Source organism: Panthera onca, chromosome A2, assembly GCF_046562875.1.
Source record: "Panthera onca isolate mPanOnc1 chromosome A2, mPanOnc1 haplotype 2, whole genome shotgun sequence".
Classification (NCBI taxonomy): Eukaryota; Metazoa; Chordata; class Mammalia; order Carnivora; family Felidae; genus Panthera; species Panthera onca.
In genome coordinates this window covers 2,772,205-2,795,286 of record NC_138340.1, presented here as the reverse complement: position 1 = coordinate 2,795,286, position 23,082 = coordinate 2,772,205, and the positions used below count along the sequence as shown (strand labels likewise).

General features: G+C 64.5%; 2 protein-coding genes across 9 annotated transcripts in view; both read left to right on the top strand.

The window, feature by feature from the left end:
* PIP5K1C (phosphatidylinositol-4-phosphate 5-kinase type 1 gamma) overlaps positions 1 to 6,726 on the top strand; it is a 49,855-nt gene extending 43,129 nt beyond the window's left edge. For 4 of the 7 annotated variants that reach the window (XM_078443622.2, XM_078443621.2, XM_078443620.2 and 1 more), the window contains exons 17-19: positions 844 to 921; positions 3,560 to 3,643; positions 3,801 to 6,726. In XM_078443622.2, the coding sequence (XP_078299748.1) occupies positions 844 to 921; positions 3,560 to 3,643; positions 3,801 to 3,803 (165 nt within the window). In that variant the 3' untranslated portion in view covers positions 3,804 to 6,726. The remainder of the gene's footprint in view (positions 1 to 843; positions 922 to 3,559; positions 3,644 to 3,800) is intronic. The other 3 variants (XM_078443624.2, XM_078443623.2, XM_078443626.2) reach the window with 2 other exon arrangements.
* A 2,143-nt stretch (positions 6,727 to 8,869) lies between these two features.
* CACTIN (cactin, spliceosome C complex subunit) lies at positions 8,870 to 22,555 on the top strand. Of its 2 annotated transcripts, XM_078443627.2 has the most exons (11): positions 8,870 to 9,095; positions 11,013 to 11,045; positions 11,558 to 12,038; positions 14,844 to 14,939; positions 15,437 to 15,582; positions 16,474 to 16,636; positions 16,731 to 16,845; positions 19,787 to 19,979; positions 20,587 to 20,709; positions 20,830 to 21,116; positions 21,307 to 22,555. In XM_078443627.2, exons 1-11 carry the CDS (start codon positions 8,929 to 8,931, stop codon positions 21,795 to 21,797), a joined length of 2,295 nt encoding a protein of 764 aa, XP_078299753.1. In that variant the 5' UTR covers positions 8,870 to 8,928; the 3' UTR covers positions 21,798 to 22,555. The 2 variants fall into 2 exon arrangements, with proteins under 2 accessions (XP_078299753.1, XP_078299754.1); XM_078443628.2 differs by lacking the exon at positions 11,013 to 11,045 and having other exon boundaries at positions 8,874 to 9,095.
* Positions 22,556 to 23,082: the final 527 nt, after the last annotated feature.

Genomic DNA, 23,082 nt, shown 5'->3' with positions numbered 1-23,082 from the left:
GGCAGCCCCGGGGCTGGCTGCTAAGGGCTGCAGGCTGCGTGGCCCTTCTCCTGCTGGGACGGGGGTGGGGGGTACGGCCAGGTGGGTTCTGTTCTCGGGGAGGTAAGGGGACTGTGGCGAGGGGCAGGTGGGACAGGTGTGCTTCATGCTGCCAACCTCGTGGCCGAGGACTCACGGCTGCTCCTGGAGGAGGTGGGGTCTGTCGCAGCAGGAAGGGGCCTTGCCCCGGGGACCCGGGGACCCGGGACCTCTCTTCCAGAGCTGGGGGTCGCCTCCCGCCCTGCATCTCCCACAGGTAGACAGGTTAGCTGGGCCGGGAGCCTGGGTGAGATGGGTGCCGGGTGGCCAGGTGGCCTCGTGCAGTGGAGGGGCCTGCCTGTCTCCCTCCCGGACCTATGATCTCGTCTCTGCCCCCCGGGTCCTGCCGCACTGCTGTCTCCTAGCTAACACCACACTGCTGTCTGTCTTGGGGCCTCTGTCTGGCCTGGAGTCGTAACAGGTGCACTGTGTGTGCGTCCCCACCCCCGCCGTCCTCTCCCCGTCCCGGGGGGCTTGGTTTGTGTCCCATTGTGCGGATCAGTGTGCGAGGCGGCCCCGGGGCCGTGTTCGATGTGCGCGTCTGGGTCCTGTCACCTGAGCGGGCAGCCAGGCCCTGCAGGCAGCGGAGGAGGTAGCGGGCCAGAGCGGGACCCCGCCACCCCCAGACTCACCTCCCGCTTGGCCATCTGCTTACCTGCCCCTGCCCCTGCCCCGCGCCCTCTCCACCTAACCTCCCCGCCGGATTCCGTTGCCTCATCCTGTCCTCTGTTTGCTTCTTCCCCCCCGCTCGCCCGGCCCGCCCAGTTCACCGATGGGAGGTACTGGATTTACTCTCCCCGGCATCGCCGACTGCGGGCCGTGACGCTGAGCTCCTCAGGGACTGTAAGTGACCACAGCAGGCCTCCAGGGAGCCCAGCCCCCGACCCACCACCCTGGGCAGCAGAGAGCCACAGGTCCCGGCTGTCCCATGGCCTCTGAGAAGGGACTTGGGGAAGTAAGCACCTTGACCGAGACCAGCCACGTGTCCCCTGGTGATGTCACCACTGGGCCTGTAGGCACACACGGCCGGGGATAAGGGGACTTGGCCGTGGCGGCGGGGTCTGCATCTGACCCCAGCCCCTGGCGGCCTCTGCCCCTCTCCCCAGCCCGCCCAAGTCAGGCACAGGTCAGAGGACATTGTCCCATAGTCAGACCTCGCTGCCGATGGCTCCCCAAGGGGCGTCTGCCCTGTGGAAGCAGGTGGTCACATGGGTCAGCAAAGGGACCGCAAAGCCAGGCTCTTAGCCGCAGGAGAGAGGAGGTGGTCTTTCCATACTCATTTCACAGTGGAGGGACCAAGGTCTCGGCTCCCCAGGAAGCCCACGAGGGCCCACGGTTTACATGAAATCTGGGTCCAGGCTCCCAGGCAGCCCCTGTGTCTGGGAGACACTCCTCTACGTAATGGGCTTGGGACGCTATGTGCACCTCATGCAGCAGTGGCCTGATAATTGGCATCATGAGCAATAAATGAGGGCCCAGAGAGGCCAGGTAACCTGCCCGGAGCCACACAGCGCTCCAAGCAGGCAGAACAGGTTGAGTATCTGAAGTAAGTTTCTGTTCTCAAGACGAGGCCCCTCAGAGGCTCACACCCCCCAGCCCCAAATGCCTGTGAGCATCCCTGGTCACCGGCACTGAGCTAACCCGAGAGGTGGAAACCGCTTCCCCAGGCCTTCCTGCGGTGCTGTGTCCTCGTGAGTCAGGGATGCAACACCCCTAGGATGATCTAAGAGGAGGCCCCGAGGGCCCCCAGGGGAGTGCTTTGCAAAGGCTGCCTGGAGAGGGGTTGACCCTGACCTAGAATCACCGGGGTGTGGGGAGGTGGGAGAGGGAAGGCCGGGCTCCGTGGGGGGCACAGCTGAAGCCAGTGGGGGGCACCTGGGAGGAGAGGGAAGAGCGTGAGGGCTAGATGGGTGGGTCAGGCCCGAGGGCCTGCAGAACCGGGGACCGTGTGTCCTTGGCCCCACTTTAGTGGGGTCACCATGGGGTTCTGCGTCCTGCTGCCCACCATCGCTTCCCTGGGCAGGCTCTTTGCAGAGTGCAAGCACAGACCCTCTTGTCCCACGTTCTTGCCCTACAGGGGCAGCTACCCTGACGTCGTCTATCTGCGGCGGCTCCCCCCCCCCCCCCCAACCCACGCGGGGACTCCCAGGCAGGCAGCGGCTTTTGTTGTGCTGTGACCAGTAAGCAGCCGCAGGGCCTGTGTGCCCCTGCACGAGTCCATCCGCCAGCGGACAGCCCTCAGGGGGCGTGTCCCTGGGCCAGGGGCAAGAATGAGCTGGCAGAGGCGCCCCGAGGCGGCCGTGCCTCGTGCGGGTGGGGGGGGGGGGGTCTGGCCTGTGGGGGCAGGTCCCGCGGCAAGAGCTTGGAGGAGGGGCAGGGTGGGGTGGGCAGAGGTGGGGGCCCCAAGGTGGGGCGGGCTCACCCAGAGAGCATAGAGGCCGTACGCTGGTGCTTGTCCTTCACGAGGCCATGAAGAAGCCACCCCTTGTAGAGGCGAGGCTGGTGGTCGGGGTCGGACGTAGGAGGGGCAGGTCTGGGGGCGTTTTGGGTTGTGGCCCGGGTGGGTTTGGGGGCCGTGGACGCCCAGGGGGGCGTGGCCAGGGCAGGTGCGTGCTCAGGCCCACTGCTCCCAGCAGAGGCGGGGCAAGGGGGTAGGTCTACAGGCACTGAAGAATGGGGGGGGGGGGGGGGCAGGAGAGAAGAGAAAGAAAAAGGAGAAGGGAGCTGGGGGTGGGGAGGATTCTTGTGGTGGGAGCAGACCCAGGAGGGACACGTGTGGGTGGGTGCTGAAGGCACACGTGCCCTCCCCGCCAGTCCGACCCAGAATGGCGACCCCCTTCCCCGTCACAGCCGGAAGAGCCCACCCCCTGGCTGGGCCTGTGTTGCTTGCTGTCTGGGTGGCCCGTGCCTGGGTGTCACCCGGCTATCTGTGCGTTTGGGGCATGAGGAAACAGCCTCCACCCTGTGCCCCCGACTGCCCACATCACCCGGGACCCCCAGCGGAGGGTCCCCAGGGCCCTGCCCCAGCTGGCGGCCCCAGTGGCCGCACGGCAGGCAGGACTGAGGCCGGAGCGCTGGAGCGCTGCCCCCGGGGCTAGGACGGAGACGAGGGGGCGGGAGGGGGCGGGGGGAGGGCCGAGCAGGAGGGGAGGGGACAGCAAACAGGCCACGCCCCACGCCCCTCCCTTCCCCTCCGCTGCTCCGGGCCCTGCCTGCACCCCCCACCCGTGCACCGCGCCGCGCCCTGCCGCCCACCCCGCACTGCCGCCGCTCGGCCCCGCCGGCCCGAGGGGGCCGTCCAGGAGGGGCTGGGGCCTGTCGGGGAGAGGACAGCGGGGGCTGAGCCGCCTACTCGTCGTCCGCGTTGGGGTCCGCCTCCTTTATTTCTGTTTCTTCCTTCCTCCCGCCTGCCTCTCTCGCGCCTCCTCGCACCCTGCTCTTCTGCGCGCCCTTCCTGCACGTGCGCCCGCCCGCCCTGCAGCCCGCCGACGAGAGGAGCTGGGTGTACTCCCCGCTGCACTATAGCGCGCAGGTCCACCCAGCCTCCGACGGCGAGAGCGACACAGTAAGTGCGCCCCGGCCCGCCACGCCCGGGGCCTCTCGGGGCCCCGGGACAGACGGGGAAACGGAGGCCCGGGGCGGGAGGGGGCCGGTGTCTCGGGCCCTCGCGGCAGGGCGGGGGTGGGGGTGGGGGTCCTCACCCGCGCCCTTGCCTTTCGCAGTAATTTCTATGCAGTCACCGACCCAGAGCCGAGCGCTCGCTGCCGCCCTGGCTGCTTCCCGGAGGCGCCGCCCGCCCGCCCGCCGGACCTCGCTCCACGACGGCCGCGGCCCCCAGCTCCCGTCTACTACCTACGCCTGTGAGACTGTGAACCTCCCTGAGTGTCCGATCATGTATTTATTTTGGGTCCTTACTCTTTGCACAAAGACGGCAGCACACGTGTGCTTTTTTAGAAAAAGATAAAAAAAGGAAAAAAAAAAAAAAAAAAAAAAGGACGTGATGGGAAAAGAAGAGAAACCACCCCACTGCACCTTGTGGTTCTTTGCTGTGCTTGAATGTGTGTCGCCGAGGGAACGAGGCCAGTTGGCTTCGGGGACCTGGCGCCCTCTGAGGGGGGGCCGGTCACCCAGGCTGAAACCCACACTCTGAGGCTCCGCCTCTCCGCTTGGCCGGGGCGCCGAGGAGGGAAGGACCACGGAGTCCCCGCCGGTGCCTGGGACCACAGGCCCCCCTGGCTAGGTGTTGTGGCCAGGCACGTGACATCCGTCCTTGGGGGTGGCCGACCGGTGGTCTGGGGGGCGGGGGCTCTCCACCCCGCTGATGCCTGTAATCTCTGCATCTGTTTCCCACCACCTGCCTGCCAGCTGACCTGTGAGTAGGAATGGCCGGCGGCCGCCCCTCTCGCCAGAGCTCAGGACAGTGGACTTCCCTGTGGTCCCCACACGGCCTGCTCACTGTCCAGAAGAAGGGCCCAAGCGAAGGGCGACGTTGGGCCCCAGGCCGTGGGACTTCCGGAGATCATGTCCCGGCACAGGGGTCCCCCCCATGGTCAGGCTGCCTAGCTGTCCAGTTCCAGGCCCCCCAGGACTGGGATGGGTGTTTGTTTGTTTGTTTGTTTGTTTTAAGACAGCGATGCATCTGTGAGTTAAATGATAAGAGAAGAAATTCTTCGTGAAAAACAAAAATTTTCTAGTTTGTCATCTTCAGCAGGGGCAGCCCCTTCCGGGCTCAGAGACCCCATCGTGTCCAGAGGGGACGGTGGGAGCCGACAGCATCGCAGGGTCTGTCCTGCCCCCACGCAAATGCACTCCCACCTCTTGAAAGGTGACATAGTGGGGGTGGCTTCCCCCTGCCCACTCTGCCCCCCACTGACTGGCTCGCTCGCTTGGGAGAGCTGGGAGCTGGCTTGGAGCAGAAGCCTCACCTGGAAGAATTTCTCCCAGCCCTGGCCTCCCTGGTGGAGAACCTGCTGATCCAGGACTTTGATTTTCCGAGTCCCTTGGGGGCTGCATAGTTTGCCGTTCCCTGTGTGGACCCCTCGTCTGCCCTCGTGTCCCCTCACCCGGCTCGCTTCGTGCACCTGGAGGGAGCCTGCTGGCCTGGCTGCTGTCCACTCCTCCCTGGAGAACCAGGTTGCATGCCGGGGGCCGTCCCCTAGCTGCTGGCACAGGGGCTCCCGGGACGTGCCAGCATGCAGCCCGGGGAAGACAGCCCTCAGACGACCCGTCAGAACAAGCCCGTGGGTGTCCCAGATGAGAAGCAAAACTATGTCCTCTCCCTCTTGCCCAAGGAGCCTTTGTCCAGACCCTGGGCAGCATCCTCACCTGGATCTCAGACCAGCATCTGTCTGCGGGTGCCCTGGCCGCATGCCACAAGTCGCCGGTCCCTCCCTACCCCTTCCCATCAAGGGGATGACGGCGGAGCAGACAGAGGTCCGAAGGTGCATCTCAGACCTTGATGACTGACAAGGACCACTGTGTCACCCGGAAGCCGGTGTCAGAGCCCGTGCCCGGGCACGGATGTGAGTTCTGCAGGGATGACCAGAGCAGCAGGCACAGTCCCGGAGCAGCGCGCCCCGCGTCCAGGGCTCGTCAGCCACCTGGAGCTTCAGGAGGGAGCGGGGGAGCCCTGCTGGCCCCCTTGGGCTTTCCCGAATCACGGGACAAAGGCATTGCTGGGATGCTGATACAAGAGAACTTTGCAAGCCTCCTGGATATCATAACATTTCTATTTCTGTGCAGGTCACTAAGACCCCCTTGGAGACCTGTTTTGTGCTGGTTGCATCCTTTGTCCCTTTTCAGAGAACTGTCACGTGGATGCTAGCGTGGCCTGCAGACTTTGCCGATGGGAGGGGTTTGCTTATTTTCCGGGCAGGGGGCCGGAAGGCAAGACTTTATTTATAATGTGTAGCAAATTTATGGCCTTTCCCAGCTCCCACCCCCACCCAGAGGAAGGCTCTGGACCCAGCCAGCTGTCACCCACCCCCCCCCCCACCCCCAGCACAGGAATCTAAATTCCTTCGTGGCGACACCCTGTCTCCCCTCCTGGCTCATCTCTGATGGCTGCGGTCCCTGAGAGCTGAGAGCCTGAGCGCTGGCTGGCAGTCTGTGCAAAAGAAAGGCATTTCCTGAGACTGTCTAGGTGCAACTTCCTGAGAGCCCTCGCTGGCCTCTGTCCAGCCTCGCCCCCTCCCTCCACCACTTGGCTCAGTGCAATACTCCCCTTCCGGTTGGGGTCCCTTGCCATGGTACTGTCGCTGCCGCCCCTGGGTCCGCACTGCGGGTCAACGCCCTCCACCGCCTTTTCTCTGGTGGCTCCGTTGCATCGCCTGCCCCGCCCCCATCTCGTTTTTATGGTCGAACTGATTTCAAAACAACGAAACTGCAAACCTCGTGTGTCTTAATTCTCTCAGGGGGTTCCGTGTGCTCAGCCCCTATGGTCTGGTGTGTGACAATCTGGAGCGCGGCCTCATCGGGCACGGAATGCCGTCTCGCTCAAACCCAGAGCCGTGGGCACCTCTGTAACTGTGCAGCCGCTGCTGGCCCCAAAAAACATATGCAGCCCTGGGCCCCCGCTCCCCATCCCCGCCACCCCTCCTTCTTTTTACGTTGGAGAGATCTCTCTAATAAATCGGGTAATAAGCATCAGCCCTCGTTCTCTTTGCCTCTGTGCGTGCCGGTGGTCTGCTGGAGAACGTGAGGACTGACTTTGAACGAGAGCAGAAGGAAACCTTGGTAAGATTTAAAATAACAGGAATGCGGCGCCTGATTGGCTCGGTCAGTTGAGCGTCCCACTTCGGCTCAGGTCATGAGCTCGCAGTCCGTGGGTTCGAGCCCCGCGTCCGGCTCTGTGCTGATAGCTTGGAGCCAGGAGCCTCCTTCAGATTCTGTGTCTCCATCTGTGCCCCTCCCCTTGTAGCACTCTGTGCCTCAAAAATAAATAAACATTTAAAAAAAAAATTGTTTTAAATAACAACAGGACCTAGATGCCTTAGTAGCCGTGGCCTGCTTGGGGTTCCAGTTCAACTCAGAAAACTTGTATAATTTTCTGACATCAGTGCAGCCCAGCGTAAAAGAACAAACACTCCCCAGAGTTTGTATTCATTCTGCCAAACTTGCTCAAGTTGAGTAATGCATGGACCCCTTTTATAGCAAAAGTATTTGTCCAGGATTTCCAATCCAAGAAACGCTGCTTTGAAAGGTCCCATTTGTAAGCAGGACCTTGGAAGTCCAGTGTTAAAATCAGGATGCAGAACGGCACAGCTCGTTTATAAACTAGACGTGCAGATGAGATGATCTGGAACGTGCTCACCATCACGTCAGTTCAAAGATTAGTATTCAGATACTGTCAAAGATACATGTGCATTTTGAAAGTTACACGGCCAGGGGCGCCTGGGTGGCTCAGTCGGTTGAGCGTCCGACTTCCGCCCAGGTCACGATCTCTTGGTTTGTGAGTTCGAGCCCCGCGTCGGGCTCTGTGCTGACAGCTCGGAGCCTGGAACCTGCTTCGGATTCTGTGTCTCCTTCTCTCTCTGCCCCTCCCCTGCTCATGCTCTGTCTCTCAATAATAAATAAATGTTAAAAAAAAAAATAAGAAAAGAAAGTTACAAGGCCAGACACACACACACCTCCCACCCCCCCCCCACCCCCCCGCCCAGTCCACATCCCATGAAAAGCAGGTTTGTTATCAAGAGGTGGTCTTCTGAAAGTCCTCCCCACCAGCAGCCCCACTCTGCGCCTTGGCTCCAAGCAGAGCATGCAAAGCTAGCATTTAGGATGATGTCGTGAAGTATTCCAAGACAAACATTTGAAGAGCTTCCAACTAGGATATCAAGTACCATCCTCTGGGGTGGGCTGGGGGAGCTTGGAACAGGACTTCAGGGTCTTCCAGACCTGCCTGCTGTGGTCCATCCTCCTCACGAGTCCAGCAGGGACTCCACCAGCGTGCCCCCCGCCCCCAGCCCATCTGTCCCTGCTCAGAGCCCTCCTGTGACACCCCAGCACCCACAGAACAAAGCTGCCCCAACCTAGTTCAGATCCCAGCTCCATGTTGCCTCGTTGGGGCTGTGGGGGCACTGTTTATTAAAGTGACTTTCCATCTCTGAGCCCCAGTTTTTACTGTCCGTAAAATGGGTTGACGGTTAATTCGTGGAGTTATCCAAGTTTGTTTTTTTTTTTTAACTTAACCCTTGAAACACATAGGTATTCATTTCGAGCGATGGAATATGATGGTCGCTCTCAAGGGTCGGCCCAGCCTCAAGGCTCTTCATTCTCCGACCTGGTTTCAGTTCGTCGCCTTCCGTCGCCTTCCGGAGCAGTCTGGACTCAACCGACGACCTCGCAGCTTCACGCCCGCACCGGCTTGAGACCTCGCTAGCGTGGCTCGCCTCCCCTGGCCCCGCCCCCAGACCACGCCTCCTCTTGGTCCCTCCCTGGGGGCCCCGCCCACGTCGGCTCCACTTTCCCTCGGAGCCCATTGTTCTTGGTCCCACCTCCCCAGGCTCCGCCCCGCTCGCAGTTCCTGGTTCGCTCTGGCTCCGCCCACGGCTCCTAGCCCCGCCCCCCCACCAAGGCGCGAGGACCCACGTGGGGCTACCCCTAGCACTGCCTAAAGGGCGAGCCCCCAACCCCGGAGACGAAAGTCCGGCAGAAGTCCGTCACGCGGGCCACGTTTGAGGGCAGTGGGGAAGTTACGGGGAGTCGGAGTCCCCGCGGGATGGGGCGGCGAGATAGGTTTCCATCTCCCGGCTCAGGCGCGGACGGGGCAGCCAGGCGCGCGCCGCAGGGGAAGAAGGCCCCCGGCGCAGGCCCCGGATATTTGTGTCAGCTCTGCCGCCACCGTCTCAGCTGATGGGTCGGGACACACGCTCGCGCTCGCGGTCGGCTGGTCGCAGGGGCCGCAGGCAACGGAGCGGGAGTCGGAGCCGAAGTCGGAGCGGGAGCCATGAGCGGCGAGACCGCCGGCGCCGGGACGACGAAGTACGGCGCAGGCGGAGGCGGCAGAGCCGGGAGCGCAGGTGAGGGTCTCTGCGTGAACAGCGCTGGGGATCCGGCTCCCGCCCTCGGGGAGCCAGAGACCCACGGATTAGTCAGAGAGGGCTTCCTGGAGAAGGGGACGTCCGAGTACGAGTCGCAGTTCACCAGGCAGCGAAAGGGAGGCGAGCGGCGTTCCAGGCAGGGCACCTGGTGGTTGGAGGGAACGGAAGGAGCGCAGCGAGCGAGGCGGGACGGGAAGGGGAGTAGGAGACGAGGTCGGAGCGGTAAGAGGAGACCGGATCGTGCAGTTTTGTGTGCCGTGGTGACGGAGTTGGCCGTTGCTCGGAGGCAGGCAGGGAGCCATGGGGAGGTTTTTGAGCAGAGCGATGGGGTCTGACTTACTTTGTGGAACTTCCTCCGGTTTTCGCGTGGAAAAGGGACTGAGGAGGCTGGCTGGGATGACAACGGGGAGGGGGAGGAGGAGGAGGAGGATGGTGCAGTTGTCTAGGCAACAGACGGCGGTGGCTGTCAGAGAGGAGGCGGTGGGAGGCTCGGTGGGGAAACGGGTAGGTCTGAGAGGGATTTCATGAGTCGGGGCGGCAACACTTGCTCTCGGAAGTGGGTGTCAGACGAAAGAGCTGTTGATGACAGGTGGCAGGACTGGGTTGACTCCTAGGACCTGGGTCTCAGCTTCCACGCGGCCAGCAGCCCCTTTCTTTTGGAAATGGGACACCTGGCCAGATTTGGCTGGAGTCTCCTCCAGCATAGAGGGACGAGAACGGTGCCAGGGACCAACTTCCAGACCTAGGTCCCGGGATGTGACCCGTGACGTTCAGGCCAGTCCCTGCCCCACTGTGGCCCAAGTTGCCTCAAGATCTCCATGGGGGCTTTCCCAGCATGCCCAGTCTCCTGTCCCTTGGGCCCGTTCACCCCATGGCCAGAGTGGCTGTAGTCAGACATGGTTGATTTCCCTCTACATTTGAGAAGGTGGTTTTTCCTTTTTTGAGTCTCCTAGGATCATTGCAACCCAGGAATTCCAAAAAGTTACAAGCCTGTGACTCCAAGACTCCATAGCCTGTGAACCAAGAATAGTTTTTACATTTTTATTATATTTTTTTCCTTTAATGTTTATTGTTGAGAGAGAGAGACAGAGACAGAGACAGACAAAGGGCGAGCAGGGGAGGGGCAGGAAGAGAGGGAGACACAGAATCGGAAGCAGGCTCCAGGCTCTGAGCTGTCAGCACAGAGCCCGATGCGGGGCTCGAACTCACGAACTGTGAGATCATGACCTGAGCCGAAGTCGGATGCTTAACCGACTGAGCCACCCAGGCGCCCCAGTTTTTACGTATTGAAATGGTGAGGAAGCAGTCAAAAGGAGTATCTCATGACATGTGGAAATTGCATGAGATCTCCGAATATATTCAGGTTTTGGCATGCACAAGTGAAAGTGTATTGGGACGCAGCCGTGTCCCTTTGTTCCTGTCTGTCCGGGGCTGCTTTCGCAGTAGGGACAGCACAGTGGTGTCTTAGACCGTCTGGCTCTTTACAGAGAAAGCTTGCTGACCCTGGTTGGGGTCCCTGGTGTTGGTGTTTTCCCCACTGGTTCACGTACAGCGGGAAGCCTTGTCGTGCCTGCATGTTTTCCGTTTGCTGTTTTCTGGTGTTTGAGTTACAAGAATCAGTCATCCTAGGTCTGTAATTCGAGTCGATGTGGTTTATGAAAATTGGATCGAATGCGTAGTCTGCACGTAGGGACTCCCGAGAAATTGGTTTCCAGGGTGTAGGCTTTGTCACCGAGCTTCGTAGGTGGAGCATTTAACAAAATAAAGAAATTTGGTTGTTGCTGTACACATTCAGAGGGCCCCGAGCATTAAAGAATCTATCTCTAGGGCTCGCACATTCCATCCCCTGCCCAGTGTTTTTCCTGGCTCTTCATTCCACTCTTCCCTCTTGCCCAGCTTGCGGGACCAGTGTAAACACCACCTTCTCCTGTAAGCTCTCTCTTGTCGCCTTGGACAGATCAGGTCCTCTGGTTCCTACACTTAGAGCTTCTGTGCCATCTGGCCCCAGCCTGCCTCGCTGCCCTCACTTCCTTCCTTCCTCACTCCCCCCTGCTCACGCTCTTCTCCAGCCACATGGGCCTCCACACTGCTTCTTGAACACGCCGAGTAAATTCCTGCCCCAGGGCCTTTGCTCTTGCTGTGACTGCTGCCCAGATCACTTTCTCCCTGTAGCCCCCTCCCCCACATCGTCCAGTTGCCTCCTCAGATCTGCATCCACTAACGCTAAGTCACTCTTCTTTGTGACTCGTAGCACTGTCTAGGGTCATGCTGCGTGTTTATCTGTTGACGTGAGCCTCCCAAAGGCGGGGACCCTGGGTGGCACTGCTGGTCACCGCTGTGTCCCCAGAACCTAGAACAGCGCCTGGCATAGCAGGTGCTCGGTGAACATCTGTCAAACAAAAGACTGGCAGCGAGCGCACCTTTGCGGGTTCCCTCCCCAGGTCGGGTTCGGACGAACACCGGGGGCGGCGGCGAAGGCGGCAGAGCCAGAGTCCGCCGCCCCCACGCTGGCGCTCGCGGGGCCGGTCCTCCCAGTCTGACTCCGATGACGAGCGCCAGGAGCAGCAGCGGGGCCGGTGGGCCCGCCGGCGGCGGACGCGCTCTTGGTCCCCGGGCGCCTCGGCGTCCGGCTCGGCCTCCCCGGACCGCTCCCAGAGCCCTCGGGAGGCGGCGGCGGCCCTGAACCACCAGCACAGCCTGCAGGAGCGGCTGCGGCTGCGGGAGGAGCGGAAGCAGCAGGAGGAGTTGATGAAGGCCTTCGAGACCCCCGAGGAGAAGCGGGCCCGGCGGCTGGCCAAGAAGGAGGCCAAGGAGAGGAAGAAGCGGGAGAAGATGGGCTGGGGGGAGGAGTACATGGGCTACACCAACACCGACAACCCTTTCGGCGACAACAACCTCCTGGGCACCTTCATCTGGAACAAGGTGAGTCCGGGGCGGTGCCCGGCGCAGGTGGGGCGCTGCCCTCAGGGGTGTCTTCCGTCCGCACGCGCGCTCACGAGCCCTGGCCTCTGGGGCCTTTGCGTCGCTCGCCCAAGGCGGGATTCCGGTTACAGATGCTCTGTGGTCCCCGTCGCCAACACCTCGTTCTCGACGATAGTTACACACGGTCCCTTACCCGCCAGTCCCGCCTCGCGCTTGTGACTGAGAGCACGGCGTTCCCTCCCTCGCAGCCCTGGAGGCTGCGCCTCTGCGCCCTGCGCCTCTGTGTCCCGCTTTCTGCCTCCTTCCGAGGACACCAGTCATCAGCTGGGAGACTGTTTAGGTCCCATGTGACCTCGTCTTAACTAATTACACCCGCAGAGACCCTGTTTTAAAGGTCTCCACGGGTTCCCGGGCTGGTGAGTGGACGGATCGTTTTGGACACAGCTTCACGCTAACCCAGCACCCACTCGTCGTGGGGGGTGAGAGCGGGCAGGGAGGGCCTGGGGGCGCGAGAGCAGGCGGCCACGGTCAGATGCCAGGGGCCCGCCGCTCACCGCATGCGCTCCAGGCACCGTCTCTAGCCTTTGTCTTGAACACACAGCCCACCTCGGGGCGCCTGTGCTCGCCATTCCCCGACCCGGGACCCTCCCACCTCTTTCTCGGGCTGGTTCTTTCTCCTTCCTGAGGATCTCAGCTCACCCGTTCCCGCCTCCGAGGGCCTGCCCGGCCCCCTCGGCCCCACGGGTGCTCTTCCTCTTGGCGCGGCCTCGCCCTCCCTAGCGCTTTACTAGCAAACGTGCGCCGTGCGCCCGCTGGTGCTGGAGGCCGTGTGGGCCCTGGCGGGCGTCAGCGAGCAGGAGAGAGATCCCGCGGAGCCAGCCGTCTCGTGGGGGAGAGCCTGTCGAGAAGCAGATTAGCAGAGCGCGCAGAGGAGAGAAGGCAGGCAGGTATCGGGATGCCCTGGCTGTAGTTTGAAATCAGCCAGCCCGGGGCGCGTGGGGGGCTCAGGCGGTTGAGCGTCTAACTTCGGCTCAGGTCACGATCTCACGGCTTGTGAGTTCGTGAGTTCAAACCCCACGTCGGACTCTCTGCTGTCCTGTGTCTTCCTCTCCCTCTGCCTCTCCCGACTCGTGAGTGTGCATTCCCTTCCTCTCTCTTCCTCTCTCTCTCCCCCTCAAACATAAAATAAATAAACATTAAAAGTAGGATAAGCCAAGCCACGAGGCACCTGGGTACCTCAGCTGGTTGAGCGCCGACTCCTGATTTCAACCCAGGTCATGATTTCACAGTCATGAGATCGAGCCCCAAGTAGGCCTCTGCCCTGAGATTGGAGCTCGCTTGAGATTCTCTCTCTCCCTCCCTCCCTCCCCCTCCCCAGCCCCCTCCCCCATTTGCGCTCACTCATCCAAAAATAAGATAAGCGGGTCCAGAGAGGTCTCGTTGCAAAGCTGACATCTAAACACGGGGTCTGATCCATAACGTGTGATTCCTGCCAGGCCGTGAGCTCCGCAGGGCAAGCTCTGTCCCCAGAGCCTGGCTCACGGTCGGCACTCAGTGAGCGTCAAATGAGCGAGCTTGGTGTGATTTGCACGTGCGTGTGCTCAGATATTTTCCCTAGTGTTTCTTGGAGCCGCAGCGGCCCTGGAGAGTTGGCCCCACGGGAGGCCGTCGGCCCCTCCTGTGATGAGCACGTGGGGGGTCGGCCCCCCGCTCAGCCTCTGAGGCCTCTCCGGGCAGGCCCACGGTTTGGGCAGCACCAGCGCTTGTCCCCCCGTCCCGGGGCCACGGGCTGGCGGAGTGGGCAGGCGCTCTGTGCCCGGCCTTGCTCACAGCGCTCTCCCTGAGCCGACTCTCCCTGCTGCGGCCGCCCGAGGTCTCCCGCGGTGAGTGACGGAGCATGATTGGAACTGGGCCATCCAGCTTCGCGTCCGTGCCCCGGGCTGCCATTCTGCGTGGCCGTAGGGGCGAGAAGTCCGGTCACCGTTAACGCCTGAGGCGGCAGCCCAGGCTGAGGCTGGGGAGGCCAGGGGGTGGCACGGGTGTCAAGGGGTGGCCCCAAACCAGGCAGCACAGGTGTGTGTGTGGCGGGGGGGGGGGGGAGGGGGGGCGTCCTCGAACAGCCCTCGGAGCCGGGTCGGTGGGGGAGCGCTCATCCGGTTGTGCGGGCTGGGCACCCGGCTAGGGCAGCAGCTGTGATGTCGGAGTCCTCGAGGGGTCTGTAGACCCTGCGCCCCGAGCGCCCTCCAGGACGTGAGGACACGGGGAAGGAGTGTTTGTTGTGGGGCGTGGTGTCCCAGGGGTCTGTGAGCACGGGAACTGCAGTGCCCCTCCTAGCGACGCGGGCTTTCCGGCGCTGTCCCGCCCCTGCTCGCTCGCATCGGGCGTCGGACGTGCCGAGGGTGTGAGCACCCCGAGCTGGCGCAGCTGGGCTTCTGCGTGCAGCAGCCTGGCAGGTCCCGGGTGGGGTGCTCCCGTGAGTGACGCTCGGGAGCCCCCGGGGCGGGCGGCCACCTCCCCGCTGCACGTTACTGCAGGGGCTGCCCGTGCCGGAGGCTGCTCTAAGCGGTCCTGTCACGCTGGTTCTGGGAACGCTAAGGGGGCTGCGTCTTCGGAGGAGGTCAGGGCGCTGTGGCCGCAGGCACGTCACTCCTCGGGGCCGGACCCCCTTACCTGCAAAGCCGCCGCTCGGCCTGCCGGATCCGCGTCTGGGTCTCGGAGAGGGTGGCACAGGGGACCCCGGGGCGGTGCCCGGGAAGGCGGGACGGAGGCAGCTCTGCTCAACGGGCCTGTGCTTCGCCCTTCCAGGCCCTGGAGAAAAAGGGGATCGGCCACCTGGAGGAGAAGGAGCTGAAGGAGCGGAACAAGAGGATCCAGGAGGACAATCGCCTGGAGCTGCAGAAGGTGGGGTTGCCCCTGGCCGGCCTGCACGGGCCGGCCTTCCCTCGCGAGGGCCTGAGGCTGGCCCACCCTGGCTTAAGTGAAGGACCGACCCGGTGGGTGGACACAGAAACCCCCGGGGAGGCTGGCTTCAGACACGGTTGGATCCAGGGGTGCGGGCTGCGTCTCCAACCAGCCGTCTCCTCCCACCTCTCCCGAGGGCCCCGTGACTTCTGGGCCTTGCTCTCAGACGCCTCCTTCGGGGCGGGGGGTGGGGCCAGAGTGGTCTCGGCTGCTCCTGGCTGCCGTGCCTCCAGCAGAAAGAAGCTCCTCGGCCCGAGGGTCCATCTGAGGCCTCAGGCTTCCCTGGCCGGTCCGCGTCCAGGGCCGGGGCCGGGCCCGGGCTGTAGTCCCACTCCGGACCCCAGGGTCCCCCGTGGCCCTAGAGGGTGCAGGGCAGGCCCCACAAGACCCCCGGCCAGGCCCGCCTGCAGCACCCCGCCCTCCCCATGCGCCTGCAGGTAAAGCAGCTGCGGCTGGAGCGCGAGCGGGAGAAGGCCATGCGGGAGCAGGAGCTGGAGATGCTGCAGCGGGAGAAGGAGGCCGAGCACTTCAAGACGTGGGAGGAGCAGGAGGACCACTTCCACCTGCAGCAGGCCAAGCTGCGGTGCGCCCCGCCCCCGCCCCCGCCCGGAGCCCCGTCTGCCCCGGGGCCTTTGCACGGGCCCTTTGCACGGGCCCTTTGCGCCGCTTGCGATCTCCCGCCCTTCGGATTTCCACCCGCTGCCTCCCCGGGGAGTCCCTGCCTGCCCCTTGTTGCGTGCACCACTTCCTGTTTGCTCCTCCCTCCAGCCTGTCACTGATGCCCCCCCCCCCCCATCTCCTCCTGTCTCCCGCATTGAGTTGTGTGCCGAGGAGACCTCCGAATGATCCTTGCTCCGTGTCGCGGTGCCACACGAGCTGAGCCAGGTGCCGGGCCCCTCGCGGTACCGACCGTGGCTCTCCCTCTGCACGCTGCAGCCCGCGGGGCCACGTGCTCATCAGCCCGGTTTACAGACGGGGAACGCGAGGTTCCTGGGGGCAGGGGAACGCCTGAGGCCACACGGCAGGTGTCTGAGCCTCGGTGGCGCGTGCGCACCAGGAGCCTGCTCCCAGCCCCTCTGTTCTGCTGCCCACCAGCTGCACCAGCCCCTGGGGCTCGGACCTACCTGGTTCCGGGGCTCCGCTGGGGTAGGACAAGTGTCCGTTTCTGACACGCGTCCCCCTGGGTGTGGCACTGATGCTTCAGACCCTCCCCTGCCCCTGGGGGAGCAGATCTTCCACTAGAAGGAGGTGGTTCTCTCTGCCCCTCTGGCCCCGGCCTGTGTCTTCCGACCGCCCAATGCCCCCTCTTCCAGGAAGACCTCCTTGTCCCCCACCCCCTGCAGGCCAGGCTCTTCCCCTGGCGCCCACACGAGCCACCCCCCCACTCTACCCCACCCCCGAAGCAGGGTCTTCAGGAGGTGGGGGGCGGGGGGGGCCTCCTGGGTCCTGACGCCACCTCCCTGCTCCCTGGCAGCTCCAAGATCCGCATCCGGGACGGGAGGGCCAAGCCCATCGACCTGCTGGCCAAGTACATCAGCGCCGAGGACGACGACCTGGCCGTGGAGATGCACGAGCCCTACACCTTCCTCAACGGCCTCACCGTGGCCGACATGGAGGACCTGCTGGAGGACATCCAGGTGCCGCCTGGCCCCGCTGCCCGCCCCGCTCCCCCCCCACCCCCCCCCGGCGCCTCACCGCCCCTCACCGCCCCTCCGTACCTTCCGCCTCCAGGTGTACATGGAGCTGGAGCAGGGCAAGAACGCGGACTTCTGGCGGGACATGACCACCATCACGGAGGACGAGATCGCCAAGCTCCGCAAGCTGGAGGCCTCGGGCAAGGGCCCAGGTAGCCCCGCGCCGCGCTCTTGGGGGGTCCGTATCCGGGCGCCGGCGGGCTGGGAGCTGTCTCAGCCCCGGGCTCTCCGCCTGCCTCGGTTTCCCCATCGGGGACCTTCAAGGCCTCTCCGGGAGCCACCAGGGGGCAGCGGCGGGCTGCAGCAGGAGCCCCAGGAGCTTGGCCCCCGCGGCTCCCCCTCAGGGGGGTGCTCAGCCCAGGGCGGGGACTCCCTTCCTTCAGAGATCGCTTGGCGTCTGCGCTGGGCTTCCCGGGAGTGGCGCCAGCAGGGGCCCGTTTTGTTCGGTTTCGGGTTTTTGCCAGAAGCTTGGTGTGTTCGAGGGAGGGCGGCACCCCGCTTGTCCACTTGTCTAGGAAGCCCCTAGAGCCCCGGTCTCTTGAATCTGGTGTTCTTTCCTAATTCGCTTTCCTTTCCCTCCAGAGGGTTCCGCGCGGTGTCCAGGGAGGTGACCCTCGGGGGGTGGGGGAGGGTCGTCCTGGGCCCTGGGCGTACTGAGCAGCGGCCCTGACCCCCGCCCTCCCATTGTCAGGAGCCCCCCCAGTCGTGACAGCCACAGATGTCCCCAGACATCACCTGGTGTCCCCTGGGGGCAGGATCACCCTGGGTGAGACCCCTGTTCTAGAAGCTGCTGACCGACCGTGCTCCTCTCTCTTCCCCCCCTTCCACCCCCAGGGGCCTGGAGTGCCTGCCCCCCACCCCTCCCCCAGGCCCATGTAAATGCCCTTGTTGCTCAGCCCAGGTTGGGGGGCCGGCTTCCTCTTAGGAAAAGGAGGAATGTCTTTCATCATGATTGTTAAGTGCTGTTTTGTTTCCCTGCGCCCTCTCAGCCAGCACATCCTGCAGTAACTTCTGGAGAAAGAAGGAAATCCTTTGCTCTGGGAAACGTGCGGAGTGATTTCCCTTGGGGGCAGTGAGGCCCTGGGTGTAGACCTCTGGGCGGAAGGGCTCTGACTGCCACAGGTGTGGCTCTGGGCACAGATCCAGGCCCGGGCCTCCCGCGGAACTGGCGAGGCGGCCAGACCCCCCAGAGGGTCCCCTCGGCGACCCCGGGCCTCCTTCCCCCTCGTCCCTGTGCGCGTCGTCTGTCACCCCGCACTGCCTCCTCACTCTCTCATGTTGGAGCCCCTCTTTACTGCCCCACGTCCCCCTTTCTTGTGCTTTGTCCCCTCGTCGTGTGGGACACATCCGCCAGCAACTCGTGGGGGAGGGCGGGAAGTTCTTGGACAGCGTGTAGTTCGGGAAACGGGTCACGTCTGTGCTCTGCCAGGTGACGGGGGCGGGGCGCTCCCCAGACACAGAAGACCCTGACCCACCGGCTGTGGAAGAGCGAGGGCCACCCTGCCGGGGGTCCCCTGCGCCGAGTCCCCTGTCGTCTCTTGCCAGCTGCTGATTCACCCCCTTCTGTGGCCGCTTCCCTTCTCTCAGTGACAGCAGAGGCCCTTCCGTCCACTGTCCCTCCTCCCCTGTCCTGGCTGGGGTCCCAGCTGGCTCCGGGTGTCCTCAGAGATGCGCTTGTGCTTCTGTTTCTCCTTTCGGCCTGATCTCCAAGATCGTTCCCGGAGACGCGCAGAGCGTGTGTTGTGCTTGTAAATTAAGTTGGGCTTTTTCTTTCGTCTTTAAGGGGAAAGTCTACCTGGACGTGGGCGCGCAGCAGTGTGGGTGTTGCGGCGGGGGGCCCCGTTACCGTTCCCTGTGGGTTCTCCCCAAGCCGCTGTCCCAGAGCCCTCCGTCCCCGGCCTGGACCCCGCCAGGCCCCGCGGGATGCTGGGGCGGCATCCGAACCCGCGACTCGATCTCTACACCGCGGTGTGGCAGAGCGGGGCTTGTGGGGGGCGTGAGCTGTGCGGGTGTGCACGGGGTGCGGCCCTGCCGGCGGGAGGCAGCTTCGGTGCCCTGCCGTTTCTGTATGGTCTGAGACAGGGCTGCCTGGGGCCATCCAGGTGTCGGCAGAGGGGACGAGTGTCTAGATGCTGACTCGGAGGTCCCACGGTGGTTGCCTAGAGGGACTTGGGTCCTTTTTGAGCCTGTCTGCTCTGCTGGAGCCAGGGTCTAGTGGCCGTGGTGTCAGAAGCCGGTTCTTAGCCGGGAGCACGTGTCACCCCGCACGTGCCAGAAGCTGCACGCCAAGTTCTCGCGGTGCTAGGAGGCAGCAGTCAGAAGCCCAGCAAGGTCCCTGCCCTGGGGAAGCCACTAATCAGGCATCCAGGCCGAGGGGGAGCAACCAGGTGGTCCAGGGAAGGCTTCCCGGTCCACAGGGTTCTCGACTGGTGGGGTCTAGGAGGCAGGCTGGATGAGGAAGAGCATGTTACTGCTGGAAAGCAATGTATGTGCAAAGGCCCTGGGGCAGGGCTCAGTGCGTTTGAGGAGCAACAAGGAGGCTGCAGGCAGGGTCGGGTGGCACCCAGCCCTGCCCTCAGGGGCTTCTCAGTCTGAAGCCGGGGGCATGTCCCTGTGTCCCCAGCTAAATCTGGATGGGACCGAGAAGGGGCGGGCTTGCCTTCTGGGGCGGTGTCGGGATTTCCCGCAGTGCCTGGGAAAGGAGCTGCTCTCCTTACTAGGGGAAACTGAGGCCCAGGGAGGGTGAACTATTTACCCAAGATGACACAGCTGAGACTAACAGGGCAAAATCTGAACTCCCGAGAGTCTGGCTGGCGGGCGATCCATCCCTCCTCGCTCTTCCAATGCGGGTGGGGGCGCAGTGCTGGCTGGGAGTTGGCGGACCCGGATGCCAGGCTGAGAAATGTCCGCCCGGCAACCCCAGCCCCACTCAGAGCCTTCCCGACTAGGATCCGCGGCCCGGTGCCCGCTCCGTGTTAGCAGGGTCCAGCCAGGGTCAGGGGAGGAGCCGTGTGGGCCAAGAGAAGGGTCGGGAGCCCTGCCGCCGCCCCCTCCCCCCGCTGAGCGCCCCCCCCCGCCCCCCCCCCCCCGCAGGTGAGCGGCGAGAAGGGGTCAACGCCTCGGTCAGCTCTGACGTGCAGTCGGTCTTCAAGGGGAAGACGTACGGCCAGCTGCACGTCATCTTCCAGGGCATCGAGGGCAAGATCCGGGCCGGGGGCCCCAACCTGGACATGGGCTACTGGGAGAGCCTGCTGCAGCAGCTTCGAGCCCACATGGCGCGCGCCAGGTCCGCGTCACGTCACGCCGGCGTCACTGAGCCGCCCCGCCCCTCCGGCCCGCTGGACACGCCCGCTGGGGGCGGGGCCTGCGCAGGAGGGTGGGGGTGGGGGTCAGCTGGCATCACGCGGGCCCCAGGCCCGCTGTTCCCTGCACGCCACCCCACCCCCCCACCCCCCCACGCGCCTTCTGCCCACTGCGCACCCTCCGTGTACAGATTCTCGGCGTGTTTGGCCGCGCTGTGTAAACACGGCCCTGTGTGCTGCTGACTGCGGCGACATCTCTAAGTTTATTCTCCTCGCCGCCCCCGCGTCCCGTGTGCCGTTCAGCCCGGCTCGGGGGCTCGCGAGGCGCACGAGTCCCCCGAACCCCCCGTTCCCCCGTTCAGGGACTCGGTCCTCCCAGCAGGGTCTGTGGCCTTGAGTCCCAAACCCGGACCCAGACGCCCCGCCCCACCCCCACCCTCCACACCGCTGGCCTGGGGGGGGGGGGGGGGCGGTGCTGCTGCTCCCCCAGGCTCCAGGTCCTCCCTCTGAGTGAAAGGGGGTCATGAGATCGGCGGGGGGGCGGGGGGACAGGGCCCCGGGCGTGGGGGTGACCGCCGGCCGGCGTTGCAGGCTCCGCGAGCGGCACCAGGACGTGCTGCGGCAGAAGCTGTACAAGCTGAAGCAGGAGCAGGGTGTGGAGAGCGAGCCTCTGTTCCCCATCCTCAAGCAGGAGCCCCCGTCGCCCGGCCACAGGTAGGTCGCCGGAGGTGCCCCCTCCACCCCGCGGCCGGGGACCTCCGCAGGCCCCGCCCCCCGCGACCTCCCCGCCGCCCGCCGCCGTCCCTCCCGTCTCCTCGTCTCTCGTCTCCACAGCCTGGAGCCTGAGGACCCTGCCCCGACCCCACCCGGGCCCTCCTCCTCCGAGGGCGGCTCGGGGGAGCCGGAGGCGGAAGGGGCGGCCCCCGCGGAGGGCGAGGCGGACGGGGAGGCCGTGCTCATGGAGGAGGACCTGATCCAGCAGAGCCTGGACGACTACGACGCGGGCAAGTACAGCCCCCGGCTGCTCACGGCCCACGAGCTGCCGCTGGACGCGCACGTGCTGGAGCCCGACGAGGACCAGCAGCGCCTGCAGCTGTCCCGGCAGCAGCTGCAGGTCACAGGTGAGGGCCGTGCGGGGAGACGTGTCCCCGAGCCCCTGGGGGGGGCCCTGGGCCCCCCCCCCCCCGCCCCGCCCGCCTCCGGTCTCGGGGTGGGGTGGGGGCGGGGGCACACGCCGTCGGTGCCCCCGCCCGGGGACGCCCGCCAGGTCGGGGCACGGAAGGGGCGGCTGACACGCGGCCCCGCCCGCAGGGGACGCGAGCGAGAGCGCGGAGGACATCTTCTTCCGGCGGGCCAAGGAGGGCATGGGCCAGGACGAGGCGCAGTTCAGCGTGGAGATGCCGCTGACCGGCAAGGCCTACCTGTGGGCCGACAAGTACCGGCCGCGCAAGCCCCGCTTCTTCAACCGCGTGCACACGGGCTTCGAGTGGAACAAGTACAACCAGACGCACTACGACTTCGACAACCCGCCGCCCAAGATCGTGCAGGGCTACAAGTTCAACATCTTCTACCCCGACCTCATCGACAAGCGCTCCACGCCCGAGTACTTCCTGGAGGCCTGCGCCGACAACAAGGACTTCGCCACCCTGCGCTTCCACGCGGGGCCGCCCTACGAGGACATCGCCTTCAAGATCGTCAACCGCGAGTGGGAGTACTCCCACCGCCACGGCTTCCGCTGCCAGTTCGCCAACGGCATCTTCCAGCTCTGGTTCCACTTCAAGCGCTACCGCTACCGGCGGTGACGGCCGGGGCCCCTCCCGCCCGGACTGGCCCACCTCTCCCCGGGCCCTCCCCGCGCGCACGCTCGCCTTCCCCGGGGGAGCCCCCCCCCCCCCCCCCCGCCTGGGAGAGCCGAAGGCGGGCCGGCCGGGCCGGCCCGGGGTCCTCACACGCAGGACGGGGCGGGGGAACTGCGGCCCGAGCCCTGCCCCACCGCACCCGCCCTGAGCTGGGGGTGCCAGGCCTTGGGGGGGGGGGGGCGGGGGCGAGTCCAGGGCGGCTGCGGGACCCCGCCCCCTCCACCCCCGCACTCTGGTCCCCCATCCGGCCCCGCCCCGGTGCTGGTGCGGGTCAGGCCTCCCCGGCCTCTGGGCGTGCAGCTGCGGTGCCCCCCATCGGGCCCGGGTGCCCCCCCACCCCATCCCCCGCCCACGCTGGGACAGCCGTGCTCCTGGAGATCCTCTCTCGGCCACCACAGAGCTGCCTCCGCGTTTCTGCGGGCCTGACAGGTGCGGCCGCCGCTGGGTCACACGCTGCCAGCGGTGGGGGAGGGGGCGCCCAGGAACGTTTCTTTCAACGTTTTGTTACAGAGACATCTCCGTGGGAAGGGGGGCCAGCCCCACCTGGGCTCCTCGGCCGGCCCACCCGGACGCCCCGGAAAGATTTTAGGTTGTTTCTCTAAAATGACTTTTTTTAAGGTGTGGGGAAATACCTTATTTTCACTTAATTGGCCTATTCACAGAGTTGCATGTTTTTTTAATAAACACTTTATTTTAGAGTACTTCTACATTTTCAGAAGCTCTGCAGACCGGCGCCCCCCCCCCCCCGCCCCGCAGCCAGCAGTCCGGCCGGTAACGTCCTGGGGAGCGACGGGAGCCACGGCGGGCGCGTCGCAACCGAGGCCCTCAGCACAGCCAGGGAGACCTTTTCTTGGTTAATTTTTTAGTTTTTAACTGTTGGCTTTAGTGTTTTTGGGAGAGAGTGCGAGTGGGGGAGGAGCAGAGAGAGGGAGACAATCCCAGGCAGGCTCTGAGCTGTCAGCACAGAGCTCGATGCTGGGCCCAAAGTCCCAGGCGCCCCGAGAAAGACCTTTTAAAAACAACCATGACACTTCAAAATAGTCCGCAGCAGTAGCCCCTCAGGAAGCTTCTGGAAGTCCACAGGCCTTCTCGCCCCTGCCCCTCCCACAAGGAGCGGATGCTGGAAGGGGAGTAGCTGCCCTCCCAGGCCCCAGGGGATGACGGCACGTGGGGGTGGGGGTGGAGGGATGCTGGTCGGTACCTACCCACCCCCCACGACAGGGAGGCA